Source organism: Stegastes partitus, unplaced genomic scaffold (assembly GCF_000690725.1).
Source record: "Stegastes partitus isolate 25-593 unplaced genomic scaffold, Stegastes_partitus-1.0.2 Scaffold2468, whole genome shotgun sequence".
Lineage (NCBI taxonomy): Eukaryota > Metazoa > Chordata > Actinopteri > Pomacentridae > Stegastes > Stegastes partitus.
Genome location: NW_007580199.1, coordinates 10,764 through 28,430, shown reverse-complemented (window position 1 = coordinate 28,430; position 17,667 = coordinate 10,764). Strand labels below are relative to the sequence as shown.

The 17,667-nt window shown below is 42.7% G+C and overlaps 1 protein-coding gene across 1 annotated transcript in view; it reads right to left on the bottom strand.

Annotated features, from left to right (window-relative positions):
- mbd5 (methyl-CpG binding domain protein 5) overlaps positions 1-15,297 on the bottom strand; it is a 22,002-nt gene extending 6,705 nt beyond the window's left edge. Inside the window, exons 1-4 of the mRNA XM_008305307.1 lie at positions 15,092-15,297; positions 11,688-11,790; positions 7,091-7,262; positions 3,889-6,279 (exon numbers count right to left, since the gene is read on the bottom strand). Coding sequence (XP_008303529.1) covers positions 3,889-6,279; positions 7,091-7,262; positions 11,688-11,790; positions 15,092-15,204 — 2,779 coding nt within the window. The 5' untranslated portion in view covers positions 15,205-15,297. The remainder of the gene's footprint in view (positions 1-3,888; positions 6,280-7,090; positions 7,263-11,687; positions 11,791-15,091) is intronic.
- Positions 15,298-17,667: the final 2,370 nt, after the last annotated feature.

Sequence of the window (17,667 nt, the reverse complement as noted above, 5' to 3'; positions counted from 1 at the left end):
AAAAAATGCCCAGAAACTGCTTGGAGTTCAGAGGGTTAAAAATTGGTATTTCCTGTTCTACTATCTTGGCTCTGAGATGTATATGTATGAGCATATTTCTGGCAACTGAAGAAGGCAGTAACAGCCAAACGGATAACAAACGGCAGCGAAAAATAGGAGCATAAGTTTGTAGGTCAGTGTAAACCCCATAAGTATTTGGGAAAACAGCTTAAGTCCCAATATGTTCAATGCATTTTAGTAAGCAATACTGAATATACAAAATGAATGAGTGAACAGAAATAAGAAAAAAGGGATAAGATGCCATGAAAATGCGATGTGCTAGCTTTAATCTATCGGGGTTGATTTGTTGGTCGATGTGCTCGCATCCAAACTAATTTTCATTGGTCAGACAATCTCCAGTGTTACTTTCATCAACATCAACAGCCTTCTAGGATTAATTTCTTATTTGTGGCTGCTGGAGAAACCAACTGCATGTGAACACCCCCTGTTTTCAACACTTACAACTCTCCCAACCTAATGGGCTCTAACTTATTCATTCAACGTTTACTCAGTCATGTAAAAGAAGTCATCGGTGTGGTCGCATTTGTTTCCAAAAAGTCGAGTACAGTTTGTGTATCACATCTCATCGACCAATAAAGCAAATCATCTCAAACCGGCAGCTGATTTGTCTGTGTTTTATTCCTCAACAGTTCTTGTGCTGTGATCACCAGCTGATGTATTTTCTGAAATCATATGAATATGGACAGCTGGTCTGCTCCCAGTCTGCTGGTATCACTGGCGTACAAAATATCTAGAATAAAATTAGACACTGAATGATATCAGACTTTTAGGTAGTAGAGAATACATCAGCTGATACTCTTTAAATACACAGAATACATATAAATATATATGTATATACGTACAAAATGCGGGAGTCAAATGATGCTTATTAACTTTCCAGAACGTATTCCACAAACTCGTGAGCAGTTTGCTATGAAAACACCACCTTACTCCGCACCGACTCTGCTACATGTGCTGCAGACAGAGCTGAGAGAACCTAATTTATCCCAAAGTGCTTTACATATCAGCCCACGTATACGTCGATAACATATTTGTGATAGAGCAATATTGTCCAATAATATCAGTCCAGTTAAAATGATTTAAGATGCTGCAAATACTGACATTATAGAATTATTTATGATTTATTTAAGCTAATATGGCTGGCAGGTAGAATGCACCCACTTTGCTTCACTACCGCTTTGAGTCCAGTGCAACTTTATGATGATTATAACAAAAAAACAGTCCCATCTCAAGTTGATATCTTGGATGACCAACAACAGGACCTTGCTGCCTACACACTAAACAGGTCAACGCCGAACAGTAGCGGTGACAATGTCCACACCATTGCAGGCGTCAGATAATCGAAACTAGTATGAAACAGAAAAATGAAGCTAAAGCAGGTTGACTGAATTTAACATCAATTTGTGTTGAGTCACACCTGCCTGCAATGTGAAATCTAATTTTGCCAGCTTTGGAAATATCCATATTGGTATACAGTCCAGAATCACAGCTTGCGTCATTGTTCATGATTTTGCATCGTGTTCTCTTAAGGCACCGTTCACTGCAAATAACTGTAAATATCACTGTAAGCGTATCGAAATTGCAAATGTCAAAACTGCAATTTGCGACAACTTTTTCTACCCTTTGCCATCCCAGTGGCGACAAACATCGCGGCCTACACAAGACCACCTGAATTTCAATGACTCGACTCAGAAGAAATACAGAATAACAGGGCACCTGGTGATAAGAACAGGTGGCCTGCAGCAGACCTTGGTGATATCTCCATTATAAACCATATGAGGACACACGGACGCACAATGAATACATAAACTCAGAGTCCAGTCCCACAGCAGGCAGAGAGGAGGAGGAGGAGGGGAAAAAAACACACACACACACACACAAGATCTAGGTCTTTTCAGTGGTTTCAAAACAATCGCAAACATGAATGCGCGCACGCACAAATCATACAGTCACACACAAAGTCATTCATATGCACACAAATAAACAGAAGCGCGCACACTGTAATGCACAAGTAGTAACAGACACGCACACACAGTCATTCAAACGCACACACAGGCCTAAACCCTCATCAAAGGCTTCACTCTGGTCTCTATTCAGGGTCTATCGTTACTATAGCGACCAGCTTGCCGGGAGAAGCTCTTTAGAGCGCCCTATCTGGGCTGCTTCCCTTAAAGCGTGATGCAGATCCCATTTCCATCTTCTTACACCATTGACTGATGCTAGCATACAAATAAAACAAAGAGAAACACTGGCTGACTGACAATTAGCCGAGCTTCCAGAGATGAGGGGCCTGCTCATTAGCTCGGAGATACTGGAGGAGTCTGACTGTCTCGGCTCGGGGCCTATCACCTAAATCCTTTGGTTTTAGTTCACTCATAACCATAGAAACCACATCTTCATCGAGCTTATCACGAGCGAGGGAGGGGGATATAAGCTCATTAACTGCACAGGACATCAACACCATCTTCCAGCCACAGAGAGGTCAGCGCTGGACCGTCAGACGTCACCAAACCAGATTATTTTTATACACCGGACTAAAACTACATAATCATTCCCATCATTTTGGCCAAATTGAATGTTAATTAATATGATCATTAATGATCTGAGGAGCTTTAACAATCACATTTCTATTTAATCAATAAACTCTTGTACAATTAGTAGCCATTACGATGGTAATCGCTATCATATTCACTTTAGAAAAATAACTGGAATTTATGGAACCGAAATGACACAAATATGTCATAATAATTCAATATCATCTCTTTAATTAATAAATCAGGGTGTCACCGTGAAATAACGCCAAACATTCAGCAGCAGCACATGTGAAATGCTTAATTAAAAATAAAGAAAATACCTAAATAAAAAATGAAAAACATAAATAAGCACATATTTGGCTTTTTGTCATTATAAAGTGACAACTGTGATAATTAAATTAACGTCCAATTAACGCGAACACCGGTTAAACTGACATTGCAAATTTTTTTTCTGGGATATATATGGGAAAAAGTGCAGACATTTTCACCAGATAACTTGCTATTTATAAACAATTAATCATTCTCAAATGACTGGTGTGGTTTTGTCGGGGGAGTGCATCGGCACAGAAAATGAAAAATAATTTGAACAGCTGAAAAAAACATTTGGAAACTTTCTTACATGGAGCAACATTGATAAAGGCATCTAATACAGTTTTTTGCTTTGGATAGTATATAGATCTGGCTTTAGGCTCCTCTACAGAGCTTTATGGTGCTGATTAAATGGTTTACACAATCAATAGAGTAGCTGCTTTTGTTCATCATCATGATTTACTTGAACTGATTTGGGCTAATTATGCCCCAAAATGATAATCACAATTATTCTGATTCATACTGAGATCATGATTGTTCCTTGATTTTAGAGACAATTTTTGTTTTGTTTTTTTACTGTACTTCCCAATAACGAAACAGTTTTCACTTCCTTGTTTTTCTACGTACCTCCTAATGTGCAAATCTGCTTCAAAATAAGACCTAAAATAATCTAAACCTGCATCTCGTAGAAGTTAAACAATAACAAAACTTTACCCAAAACACATTGCTTGCTGAACATCTGCTTATCGATGGACCCTACAATTCACCGATGTTCCCTAAACGTCTCACATGCAGGCTGCGGGAGATGCTAGCTAGTCAGCTATACACAGTGAAGCCTCTAGTCTCCATCTGTTCCTGCAAACCCAAACGTGCATGAGCGCAGCATTTTAAGCGTCAACATTGAAGTCAATCATGTTCATACAATTAAGACAAAACATTTATGACTTCAGGCATTTTTCAGGCACATCTTCTTATTTGTACTCACCTGCATCAGAGACAGCCTGGGTACAGCTTCCGTCGCCACCTCCATGTGGCATCACCATGTTAGTCCGCCCCATACTGTGAAGTTGTGAGGGATGGGGGCCGGGATGGGACAGTGGTGGGGGGTTAGTGTTGGGGCGTCCCAGCGGGATGCCGTCAGGTCCCACCGGTCCACCGCCTGGACCCATAGGCCCACAGTTACTCATGGAAGAGGCCTGCATCTGAGCCATCATGTCAGGGAACTGGCCTGGACGAGGGCCCAGGTGGCCTCCAGCGGTATCCATGTTCTGGCAGTGCTGCATGGTATCTCCCGGACCTCGCAGCCTCTGCTGAACAAGGAGATTCTGCTGAGGACCACCTGGGACCATGCCCGTGCTGTCGTTGTAGTGCAGCGGCGCAGCTCCTTGAGCACCAGGGCCGGGGCTAAGGCCTGGACGATGGCTGTTCCCAGCCAGGTTGTGAGAACTCTGGCAGCTCATGGACTGCAGAAGCTGAGCCATAGAGGTGTTCGGGTGAAGGTTTCCAAGTCGGCCCACTTTTCTCAGCTGCTCAGTGGCACTGGGCCCCGGCATGTGGGGTCCTCCCATGCCTGGTTTGTTAAGCATGTTGTAGACCATGTTGTTAGTGTTGTCGTGGTTCACCGCAGCGTTGCCCGATGACTGCTTCCGTTTGCGCATGGGATCCCTCTGCTGGGCCATGAGCTTGTCTCTGAGAGCCGCCCGGCCACTCTGGCCCTCAGGAGTGTTGAGCAGCATGGTAGAGTTTGGCGGGAGCATGGGGTTTAAAGTGCTGTGTCCCTCCATGCCTCGAGGGCCGCTCATAGAGCCAGGGTGCCCGACACCCCCTCCGTTACCTCCACCACCTGCCCCCATGCCTGACATGCCAACACCACCACCTGCCATGCCAGCAGTGCTGTTGCCAGCAGCGCTGAGTTTGTTTTGATTTGCTAGCTGTGCTTTGGCTGCGGCTGACAGGAGACTGCTGGCGGGGAAGGAAGCGGCATTCTGTTGGTTGAGGATCTGGTTGAGGGGCATCCCCAGGAGTCCTGGGTGGCCCTTCTGGGAAGCGCTGGGGGTTGCCAAAGAAGATGACGATGAGGAGGAAGAGGTGGGTGAGTACATGGGATTGCTGTGCTGCTGGGGGCCAATTGAGTTTCCCATCCCAGGCAGCAGCTGGGAGTCTTTGTACTGGTGGAGAGGGTCAGTTTTGTTGGTGGAGGGGCTGGAGGGCATGGCTGGCCTGGGAGAGCCCATTGCCGACCTGGGGGAACGAGGAGGAACCTTCATGGTGCCACACGGGGCCTGGTGCCCTGAGGGCATTGCAAAGTTCCCATGGTCAGAGGAGGTGGAGGACGAACGTGAGCGATGAGGGGAGGCCTCCATCCTCCCGTGCGCAGGCCCAGCCATGTGGACAGGGGAGGTGACAGGGGAAGGAGACATGGAGGAAGCCGGACCACCCTGTTGAGTCCTTTGAACATGGCCGCCATGCCCCACAGGCCCAGGCTTCACTGTGGGTAAAGGTAAGTTGCTTGGCAAGGGAACGATGGCGGGAGGGGGTATGTTTACATTCATCATTTGTACCTGAGAGTGGATGTTAGGCTGGAAGTTGGAAGGGTTTGGGGCATTGGTGGGGGGCTGGCTGACTGGTTTGCTGGGGATGGGGTCCAGGATGCCTAAGGGGTCCTTTTCAGAGGTCAACTGCCTTTTCTGAAGGGCACAGGATGGCGGTATGGATGGAGGGGGCGGTACAGGGTGCACAGGGGGCTGTGTTTTATGGTGAAACGCTGCACGGGGCATATCCATACCAGGGGGAAAATTCCCCCGTGGCATGTTCATGTTCATGACAGGGCTTTTGGCAGTGGCCGTTGGGGAGAGGGGCGTGCTAGTCCTTCCTGTCATGGCGCAGGATGGCTGGCCCGCAGGGGAGCCGTGGAGCATCACACTGGGTGGGGAAAGAGGCGTCCTCGTGTTCCCGTGGATGGAGGCTGAGCCAGGACTGCCGGCTCCAGGAAACCCACAAGGATTGGTCCTTTGAAAGCCCTCAGGGCTGCCCAGAGTGTCTGCACTGGGAGACTGTGAGCCATCTCCATACAGCTTAGCACTGGAGGGAGGTGGGCTCAGCATGCCTCCATAGCCAGCCCGGTAAGGGGATTTAGGGCCTGGTTCCCCACTGCCCAGCCTCTGAGGCCTGGCGTACCCAGAGTAGAGCTCTGGCTGCTGGGCTCCCCCCATCTCCTGGGGTGGATACAGCCTCTGCTGCTGCTGCTGTCCAGCTGCCATCATCATCTTGAAAGGATTCTTGCAGTCGGGGCCAACAGCGTTGGGCAGGCCATCGTGGGGTTTAGTCCTTATTGCTCGTTGAGTCGTGGAATGCACAGCAACCACAGATGACGTACCTGAAAGGCAAACAAAGCCGGTTTTAGTTAAATTAATATCAACAATATGGAGCAAATACAATGCATTGATCTACAGGCCACAGTGGCTGCAATAAATAAAAACAACGGTTTCAAATGAAAGAAACTGAACTCCAACCAGTTTGGGACAGTTTTTGCTCTTGTCACATTTTTACTCACTGTGGGCTCATTTTTACATGTCTATATAAAGAACAAAGAAATGGCTTCTATGCAGTCTAATAAAACAATAATGTCATAAATCATGAAAAAATAAAAGTAGAATTTCGTTGATTATGCATTTTACAAAAATTGACTAAACTTGCAGATGTTACAAATATTAGGAAAAAAATTAGCTTGTTGGTCATTTACTATTTTCATTTTTGTCTCCCTTGGAAATCTGACAATTCTTGACGTTTTTATAGTTTGTGGTTGTAATAAATGGTGTAATTTTGCTGATTTTTAAAACGCGTTACATGCCTTTAAAATCCACGGGCTGGTTCTGCCAGTTAATGCTTAAACATTTAAACAGAAAATTAATTTTTTGCATAAATTCTCAAGATAGAGGCTTAAAAATCCCAAATTATTTTATATTTTGACGTAAAAATTTCTCATCAACATTTAATAAACAAACAGTATTTCAATTAAAATCCAATTTGCATTAACACTTGGCTGGTTGTTCGTGCTTCATTCAGCAAAATTACATAACAAGCTGCTGCAGGTTTCCCTCTGCATACTCTACACTGAGTCTTTGGGCTGCTTTGAAAATGAAACACGACTTCAGAGGACTAACAGCTGTATTTCCATGGACTCGTACCTCCCCCTGGACTGGTCAGCGTCAGCGGTGGGTGCGTCTCCATGCTCTTGTGCAGCGTGGCCACGGCCAGAAGCTTCCTCTTGTGAATGCAGAGTTTGGTGACGTCTTCATCTGCTTTCACATCCTCTGCTGTCCTCTGCTTGACAGCCGCCCCTGGGTCGAAGTTGAACACCTGAGGAAGACGATGAAAGAGAGTCAAACAGATATAAAGTCACAGCTACGTGCTTAAACGTTGTGTCGTATCTTTGGGTTTCAACTGTCGCTGTTTTTCCGCCGATTCTTTTTCTCCTAGTTTACCGATCAGTTAATTAATCTCAACAGATTATTTTTCTTTTAAAAAAGCAAGGTGACTGTTTCATTTGAGTTCATTTTCATTTGACAAACTGTATGTCAATGTATAAAGCAGCACAGAATGAAATGTCAACACACGTTTAGAAATTCAAGGACAAAACTTTAAAGCTAAGCTGCCAACATGATAAAGATGTTGTTCCAATCAACATTCATAATCGTTCTGCTGTCTGATCACAAAAACAGAAAAACATGTGAATAAGAACACTTTTATTGGTAATTACATAAAAACAATATCAGGCAATATATCAATATTAGAGTTTCTTACTCCCTATAATCGGTATCAGACCCAAAAATTCAGTGTTAGTTGTGATCTAGTAAAAGCTTCCTTTTTGTTTTAGGAGTTTTTTTAAGTGCTCACAGACTTTCCAAGTCTTGGGTCTTTGGAAACTGAACTGGACTCTGCTGCCTTTGTTTTAAACGGTAGTGCCGACTGCAGCTGACCAATGACTGGAGCCAAAAACTGACAATTACATATGGATAGTGAAGAAAAACACTGGACTATTGATGTCATTCTCAGCATCACTGATTGAGTTTGCTAATCGCAGCAGCCCCAACACATTACTTATCCATTTGAGAAGCGGTACACATGACTTCACTCATTCAAGTGAAAACTGGGATATCCCGTGATCATGAATCCAAAGATAACAGTAAGCTTATTATCACGGATTGCGACTAATCAGAGGACCCCCCAAGGATGCCGAGGGCCCCGGATAAGGATGGCGTGGTTCAGTTATTAAGTCACCAAGCTGCTTCCTTGCGTCATGTGACAACCCTTGAATATTATGTAAATTGGAGCCAGATCTACCAGTCGCTGTGTTTTTCTCTCATCTCTCGGGGCTGTCTAAACAGCACAGACTGCAATGTATATCGACAAAGTCACAGATAAATATGACGAGTCTCCTGAGCACCTTGAAGTAATATCCCACATCTTAAGACAGTTAAGAAGAGCAGGGAAAGAATCTTGCACATTGGTGTCACAGAATGCGTCCCATATGCAGGGAAATTTCTGCATTTTCTGCCGCTAGAAGACAATTTGAGGGGCTCGTAAAGGGACGCAGGGAGGAGAATGTTCTCGGTTTGCTGGGTTTACATCTGCTTATTAAAACCTTAAAAAAACAAAAACAAAAAGAGCAGTAAACATTTTCCCAGACCAGACGAAATCGGCTCGATAATGGCCTGATCCGACGGACATGACAGGAGTGTTGGGGACAAATTTAGCATCGAGAAGGATAATCGGTCGGATTACCTCATGTAATGTGATACGGTGGACGTCTCGCAACACCCTAACATTTGTAGTTCGGTCCTTCACAGAGATCAGAAAAGGTTGAATTTATTTCATGTATCCTGAGCATATGGAAGGGTAGATTATACTGCCGGGCTGGTTTGAGAGCTTTCTTTTCACCTTTTCTCACCATGAAAACCGCCGTGAACTGCCATTAATTCGAGATGACCACGTCCACCTCGCTCCGTGAAGGACAAAACTTTTTAAAGCCACCTTTCAAGCCGACAGAGGTGACTTTTTGATGCTCAAAAGACCATTTGAACAAAAACAAAAGCATCACTTTAACAACAGCCTGTCAGAAGTGGTTTTCACCTTCGTTTGACTGTTGTGACGCCGCTCGCTTCTCCCTCACAGACATGTTTATTCCTTCCTCAGCCCCCTTTCCTCCTCCTTCCCAGCTCCGGTCACAAATGTCAGATACGTAACGTGTCCTATCTCGAGGCCGAGACGTGTCAAGAGCTGATTGTCTGCTCTGAATTAAAATATCATGTAAGTCTGAAGAGGCGTTTAGCAAACACTCATTCTCAGTGGCTGGCAGCGAGTGCAAGTGCATCCTGAAAGTCGATGAGTCGAATCATTTGCTGGAGACCCCTCAGTCGACTGAGATTCTTGAAGAGACAGAAGCTCACAAAAATGCAAAGAAACAGGATCATAGGCGACATAATTTCCTTCTGTTTAAAACAAACGCAATCTCTGTCAAGACGAGCGTTTTAAAACTATTTTAAAATTAATCTCAGTGCAAACTAAAGTGCCTCTTAACACATATATTGAGGTGGAACTGTTCTCAAACGATTGTCGTTAATAACTGGATTTATTAAAAATATATGAATGGATTTGGCAGAAGACGAAGGACATGCATGTCAGGAAATGTTTTGTAGCTTTGCTGTAGTACCTGGTTGTGCCACCAGGTGGAGCATCTTACTACTGTTTAATGAGATACAGTTACAGGTGCGTTTGCTGACAACCACGACAATTAAACGAGCGCACCTCGCTGCTGTCTAGCTGCTAACTGAGGCTGAACTCTGCAGACTTAAAGATGTAACAAGGTGTCTTGTTGTGTTTAGCTAGCTACCCGAGGCTCACGCTAAGCTAGGACTTTCAAATGCTAACACAGGCCAGCTGACGTTCAGGAGAGCAAGACTGATTCAATGCTTACAACATTAAAATAATGAAGTGCACTGGCAACTCTTTGCCTTAATATAAATATAATTTAGAGGTGGAAGTAAAGACCGACAGATTATTTAACAAAGTGTTTTCCAGCAGCTGGATTAAGTGAACAAGTCGCTCCATCATGTAGATCAGCCATCAGGGTTATTCTAATAACAAACCGCTGTACAGATATTAATAAAGTTACAGGTTAATTGATGTGGAGGAATGCAGCTTGTTTGCTGTGTTCAATACTTTAGATTTTGTCAAGGTCAATTGTTAAACAGCAGTTTAAAATCAGGATTTAATTTATGATTCAGAAACTTGATCTGTTCCTCAAATTCCGCATGTAACCGATATGATTTTGCGGCAAACATTAACTGTAGTTAAAAACCGTTTTATCGCCACAGATAAAAACATCCATCCATTTCAATGATTGATTGTTGACTGTTAACGTAATCTATGACTCATAAGGGAGTTGCAAGCTTTTACTGTGCATTTAACAATTGCTGTGTTCTTCACCAGTCAAAGCTTTATTGGAAACTGGCAAAAAGAAAACTACTGTTGGAAAAACTTCATATTTAGTATCAGCTACAGTTTGTCAGAGGGCTTGTGAGAGACTCTGAAGAAGGACCAAAATTGAGCTGTGTGTTCATCAGATGGACGCTACACCGAACGATGCACGTCATCACAAACACAGCACCTCCACCATGAAGCACGGTGGTGGCATCATCATGATGTAGCCATGCCTCTCAGCAGCAGGCCCTGGAAGGCTTGTACAGGTAGAGGGTAAAATGAATGCAGCAAAGTATAGGGAAATCCTGGAGGACAACCTGATGCAGAGAGCTGCTACTTGGGAGAAAAATGGTTTTCCAGGGAGACGTTGAGCCGAAGCAAACAGCCATAGCTACAAAGAAATGGTTTAAAGATTACAAGGTGAATGTTCTGGAGCGGCCGAGTCACAGCCCAGACCTGAATCGAGAATTTGTGGCTGGACTTGAAAAGAGATGTTTACTAATTATCCCTGTGCAACCGGATAGTTTTGCAAAGAATCAAGGGCTAAAATTTCAGTTTATGGATGTGCACTGCTGAGGTTCATTTACTAAATACTGACTTGAAGGTGGTGAATATTTCTGGAGTCACTTATTTCACCTGTTATATGTTTGATTAACTGACATTATTTTGACGTGAAAGACTAGTCTTTTTGTAAATTCCTGTAAAAAAAAAAAAAAAAAAGCCAAATTATATTGAACATGAATCAATGTTGAAAAGCAAAAGAAGGGGGTAAATACATTATTGAGGCACGACAAATAAAAGATGGACAAAGCCTCCAGGTCTGGAAAGTGAAGCCCACATTGATGCTCCTTAAACCGGAGTTCTATCTAACAACCAGCAGGGGGCTGACTGCATAGAGGAGAAAATAAACCAACTTCTCACTTGATTTGTTACCGTAGTAAGCGTCTTCTGAATTAGTTTATGGTCTCAATCGCTAGTTTAAGGCCTTTTTAGGAACAGCATGGTCCTCATTTGGTAAATTATGGTGCTATTTAGAGTAAAATACAAGATAAAGCAGGGTATGTTCTAGGGCAGGGCTACCTTGTAATTGACAGGTTGCTACCAAATGGGCATGCCTGGTGTCCTGGTTGCATCCGGTCTCAAAAAAAAAAAAAAAACAACAATATGGTGACGGCCAAATTCCAATGTGGAGGTTTCAGAACGGTGCTCCACAAACCACTGGGTGACGTCCACCTTGTATATACAGCCTATTGTTGAGAGTCTGGCTGCTGCATTTTAAGTAAAATGGAAACAAAGCATTACCTTGTGGAGGATGAGCGGGCACTCCAGGCCGCATTTGCAGGTTCCATCTGTCAGCAGGTAGGTCTTCACCTGCTCCAAGCTGGACAGCACCGAGCCACTGGGACTGCACACACACACAAAACAACAACAACATGAAACTGGCGACGCTCCACGGCACAAATTCCCCTTTTGTAAAACACGTTGCAGCACTTTTGACACGGATCTTCGAACATAATTCCGTATTTTTAGACAGAAGCTCCCGAGAACTGATAATCCCTATCATTAAACCGAACATTTTTAAGGCTCCGTGCTCCTGCTGCAGCTTCATGCCTGACTCAGAAGAAGAAAAGAAACCATTGCACCCTGAAATGCTCCACTGACAGACATACACATGATTTTTTCTTTTTTTTTAGGTAGGTTAGCAGCTCCTTCAGGCAGCGTTTGCAGACTCGTAACCATGAAATCAAACAGTAAAATCCTCCCACTCTACAATGCTGCACCACGGAGGGATTCTTTAAATCACAATCCGTATGTATTAAAACAGGCATTCTAAAACATTTCCAGGCCAAATGCAGGAGGAGGTGGCTGCACGTTATAGGAATATTTCTTAGTCGGTTCATGAGTGTAAAATGAGGATTACTGAAGGACTAAAACTAAACATTAGGAGGTCATAGCTGCTGTAAAGCCTTAATAAATAACAGGGGGCTTTGTGTGAAGGAAATCTAGAGAAAAATACCTCCAGTGACTGAAGAACAGTATGTTCCACTGGTAGTTGCTATCAAACATATACACTGGTTCGCTGACAAAAACACCCAGCGACTGAATCATCAATCGCAGCGGCTGCGAGGATTGCACGTCCCTGAAGCAAATGCACACTTTAAATGTAAAAGAACATTAGCAAATACAAGTGTGCAGTGACAGTATCAGGCCACGGTCACAGAAGTAGACAGGATTCTTTCCAACACCCAAAATAAACCTGACACCAGCCGACTGCTTTAGTTCATTGTGGCTGGTAAATACAAGGAAGGACTTCCAGCCTACGTGACACGGCGACTGGTGGAGGAACCAGCCGGGTGGATTCTTTGGGTTAAATCTGTCGTCCGCATTCAAAAATTCACCAGATTTTGTTGCCGTCTGAGCAAACACGTGGGCTGCAGTTTACCTGGGTCGGTGGGTTGCTTATTGCAGTGCTACCAGCAGCCTCCCAAAGCACAATATGTTGAAGAGATTTTTTTGATTTTTAGATGTCAAACGCACCGCAGCTTCACTCGAGCGGTTGAGCCATGACTCAACACAGCACGCGACATCATCAGAAAGTCACCATGTTTCTGTTGGTCTCCTGCAGAGCCAATCAATTAGAGAAACTCGAACCGTGTGAGGACAGTAAACAAACCTGATGGGCACGCTTTGATTCTGAGCGGCCGACACCAAAACCTGACGCTGAGCTTTGATGTGCGACGTCAACTGCCTTTTTTATGATTAAACTAAATCTGCCTGTAGCAACAGAACACACTCGTAATGGAATAATTAGTTGATAAAAATGTCATTGTGCAGAAATATGTATTTCACTCACTGTTGTTTTAATTTGCCGATGGTTGTTGGTACAAATGTGAAGAAACATCAAACCTACATATTTAAATTTAATTCAGTTCATTGGGTTTTTGCTGAGAAATCATATTTCTGTGCTTTATTTGTCCAAAAAAAAAGCAATTAGCTGATCTAAACCCTGCTCGTTTTTTTTGCTCCTGTCATATATTTACATATTTTAAGTCGTGCCCATAGGTGTTACAAATGCTGGAGGTAAAAAATGGTGGCTCTCCATACTATGGATATTGTAATACTTACATTTTTACAACCTCTACAAACTTGACGTTTTTGATATGAGTTTGCACATCAAGATGTTTCACCATGCTCACTGTATCTTCCAACATCTTGCTCCTTTGTTCACTGTTTTTGATTCAAGCTGTATTTATTCTATTGATATCAGATCAAATATGTTTTATTTTCCTGCTAGTCTCTCTTGTCGTCTTCTCTCTGCTCTGGAAACACAGCCTGCAGTTCAGTCTGCTGGTTGCAGCTGAGTGAGACATGGCTTTGTGGTTGCTCCAAGTAATGTAGAATTTTAAAAAAATAAATAATTTCACAGAATCTGGTGCAGTTGCAGAATGTTTACATGAGATATGTTGAATTAAGCAAAATTTAAAGAAATATTTTTAGCTTATTTTTGGCTACTTGTCCTGACATAACTAAAGAACTATAAATAACACTCCTATCAAGCTTTACTAAATGCCATAAATTCACAAAATTAAGGTGACCTATGCAATTACACAATTTATCTGATCCAGAATGTGCACCAACAGAGAGATTTGTAGGATAAGGAACATCCAGTGGTTATTTAACAACGTATACGTTGGGAAACTGAATCAAATCTCATCTTATAATCGTGAGATTTCATGTTTCATTCAACAATTTGCCAAAAATAAACTGTTTGCTTTTGCTAGATTCTGTAAAAAACAAAAAATTCTGTGCTCCTTAATGCAAACCTGAATCTATTAGTGACGTGACAAAAATTCAGGGAGTTTTCAGCTCAACTGCAGGCAGTGTTTACACAGAGCAACTAGGAAAATATCTATAATATGTCGTCACCACTTCTTTTTTTCTGTGCTGTTTACGTTGATTCCAGTTTAACTAAAAAATGTGCTGCAAAATAGAAAATTAATGTAAACGTAGCTTAAAATTGTGATATATCGTTAAAATCACTTTAGTTTGCACGTCTTATTTTTTATTTTTATTTTTTTTAATAATCAGATTTTATTTTATTTCCAAAATCTACATTATAACAATGCATGAAATGTACATGTAAGAGGGTTGGCCTGAGCTGGGGGGAGATAAATAAACAAATGAATAAAATTGATTAAATAAAAACTAATAAGAAAACAAAACAAAATCAAAAACCAAAATCCGCAAACAAAAAAGGACTTCTTTTTTTTCATCCAAAAATAAAGTAATAACTAGATTGTGTACTTAAAAAAAAAAAAAAAAAAAAACTCTTCTTGATGTAAATGTGGATCTTGCTGCTTCTGACAGTGACGTAAAGAGAAAATCCTCGGTTGAACTGCAGGCTGTGTTCCCACAGAGAGCAGACAAGTATGGAAACAAACAAAAAATATAAGTAGTAAAATATCTATAATGTGTAGGGTCATGATTTCTTCTCCACTACTGGTAACACCACCAGTTTATTTTCATTTCTGTAAAACAATTACTGGAAGAGATGGCATTATAACTTTGTCAGAAGACATGTTTACGTTCTCTCTCCTTCCAGTCATGGCTGTGTTGTTATATTGCAGTGAAAGATGAACCCTTCAGAGTGCTGACAGAACTTTAAAGGCGCTGGAACACTCTCTGTGTGTTTGTAGTTTCCTTACCTTATGTACACGACGCCGCCGCCGTGCTCCGCCTTCCGCTGCCAGCCAATGGGGACCTGGACAGGGACGGCCTGCCTCTCATCTCCCGCCTCGCAGTCCTTTCCGCCATTCATTGCTCCACCGGTTTTGCGCTCGACACCTCAGAGGTATATCTATCAGACATCAACCAGTGTCGTCGCAACGCACGTCATGTTCGTCTTCCAAAGCCGTGGCGGAGGTGGAGGTGGGCGGGTCGAGAAGGCGGGTCGGGGATTCAACGCGGGATTCAACGTGGGGAGGGGGGAGCCGACGGGCGGGTAGGGTGAGGCGAGCTCACGGCAGACCCTACCCTCTGAGCTGCTTCATGGCGACGGCGCTGAATGGCACGCGGACTTCCATTACTGCATCTTGTCATTCAGAGCCGTCCGACTCGGGAAGATGCTGGACGTAAAGAGGTGAGGATCAGGAGCGAGCTGTGCTTTCGGGGAGGGGGGGGGGAGAAGTCCTCTATTATTAATCTTTTACCATTTGTCTTTCACCGCCCAGGAAACAGTCCCTCAGTCGGACATGTTCAACATATCGGTTCCCAAACGCAGTTGGGTAGTGGTATTCCCATGGTTCCTGAGAGGGCAGAGGAGAAAAGACACAAGTTAATGGTCAGTGAATCCATTTTCTTTGCACAAGATTTGCTCTGCCGTGGGAATGAAAAGACAGAAAAGGGCATGAAAAGACTCTTCACGTTTTGACAGCAGCGTTTTCAGTCAAAACCAATTATTTTCCAATTTTTAAACATTTTTCCCGCAACGCCCGAGATGACAGTCGAGTACAATAAAATTAAATACGGGTTCAAAAAAAAAAAGGTCATTTGAAAAACATCACTTAATTTTAAAGAGAAAAAAAAAAGGATCTGTTTGAGTCCACTGCACAGGTGTGCTGCGAAAAATGACTTGAAGCTCCGTTGCAGCAGCGAGGACGAGACGAGCTGCGACGACGCTCAGCAATTAATCGATTTCAAATTCAAAGTGCAATTCGAAACAATGCAATTAGGAAATAGCAAAGGCTGCAATTTACGACGTACGCAATGCAGCACGTCTGGCTCAGGATGCTAAATGTTGTGTCCGTATTTTTTTACAAATTCATGCCGTCCTCCTTTTGATTCCATCTTCAGCGCCTGTTTTAAATCCTCACAGAGGGACTATTGAACTAAAGATAAATAAATCTACCAAATGACGCCATTTATCAGAGCCTGAAACTGTAAACACAGAAAGTTACCGACAGTCTTTGAACTACTCATGTGTCACATCCAGAAAATGAACCAAATCTCCGCTTAGGATTGTCATATTTCATCAAACTCACTTTCTTCTACACGTTTCGTTTAAAAATTTGCCAAAAATAAACTGCTGGTTTTGGCTAGATTCTGTAAAAAACTAAAAATTCTCCACTCATCATCGCAACCGTGAAGCTATGAGTGACTCAGCTGCAACCAACATTCACACGATGAAAATCAAAAGACTTTCCGGCTGAACTGCAGGCAGTGTTCACACAGAGCAGACAGGAGGTGAGTCCTCAACACGTACGTGTCTTTAATGGCTTTTTTGGTTAGTAATTAAAAGTATTTTATATCTTTTATCTTGTCCTGTTTTGCCTTGATTTAATATTTTATACTCTTTTACTCTCTTTTATGTATTTATTCCTTTTTACACTGATTTTCCGCTGCGTCACTGTTAACATGTTCAGAACTGTGATCAACTCAAGGCTGTTTTAAATGTGTCAGAAATAAACTAGATTTTAAATGGTTTGCATTTGGACATTTGGTAGATATGTTGTCTGCATGTTTGTCTTTTTTATCCTAAACATTAATCCACTGGGCCTCTTTGTCCAGCTACAGTCTGGAATAAAACAAAAAATAATAAAACAATATATATAGTCAACATTTATTTTTCAGTATTGCTAACACTGGAGGACATTTGGGAAAAAAAGGTTGTACTAATCAAAGAAATTCAACTTTTAATTTTCTTTTTTTGCAATTTATGGCATTAATACATTTGTAAAGCTGCATGGAGGACATTTTTAAGTTTGTCTAGTTTATATTCATGGTTGTGCTGCAGATGTTGCAGTAAAAAAAATGAGCCCACAGTAGGTAAAAATGTGACAGGGGCAAAAAAAAAAAGCAATTTTTTTAGTCTGTAGCTCAATTGCAGGCAATGATGGACAGTGTCCTACAAGTGATGCCTTAATCTATCCCATCCTACACATCTAAACCTGTTTTTATCTCACAATGAGCTGAAATTTAGACATTAGAACCGCGAGGTAAAGAACTGTACCATCAAAATGTGCCTCTATGCAAACACAACAGAAGAATCCGGTTATTTTCTGCAGTATACTGGCAGTTCTCCGCGCTCTCTCTCAGAAAGTGAACCTCAAATACTCGTAGAAGCCCATCAAAGCTGGTAAATCAGGGCTGAATTCAGTGTGTGAGTGATGGAGCTCCATGCAAAGCCTCCTCTCAGCCGCCGGTGCTGCTGACTCATAACTGCCCTCTGAGCTGCCGAGACCAAACCCAGTGACACCACCACAGAGGAAGAGACCGTGGCATA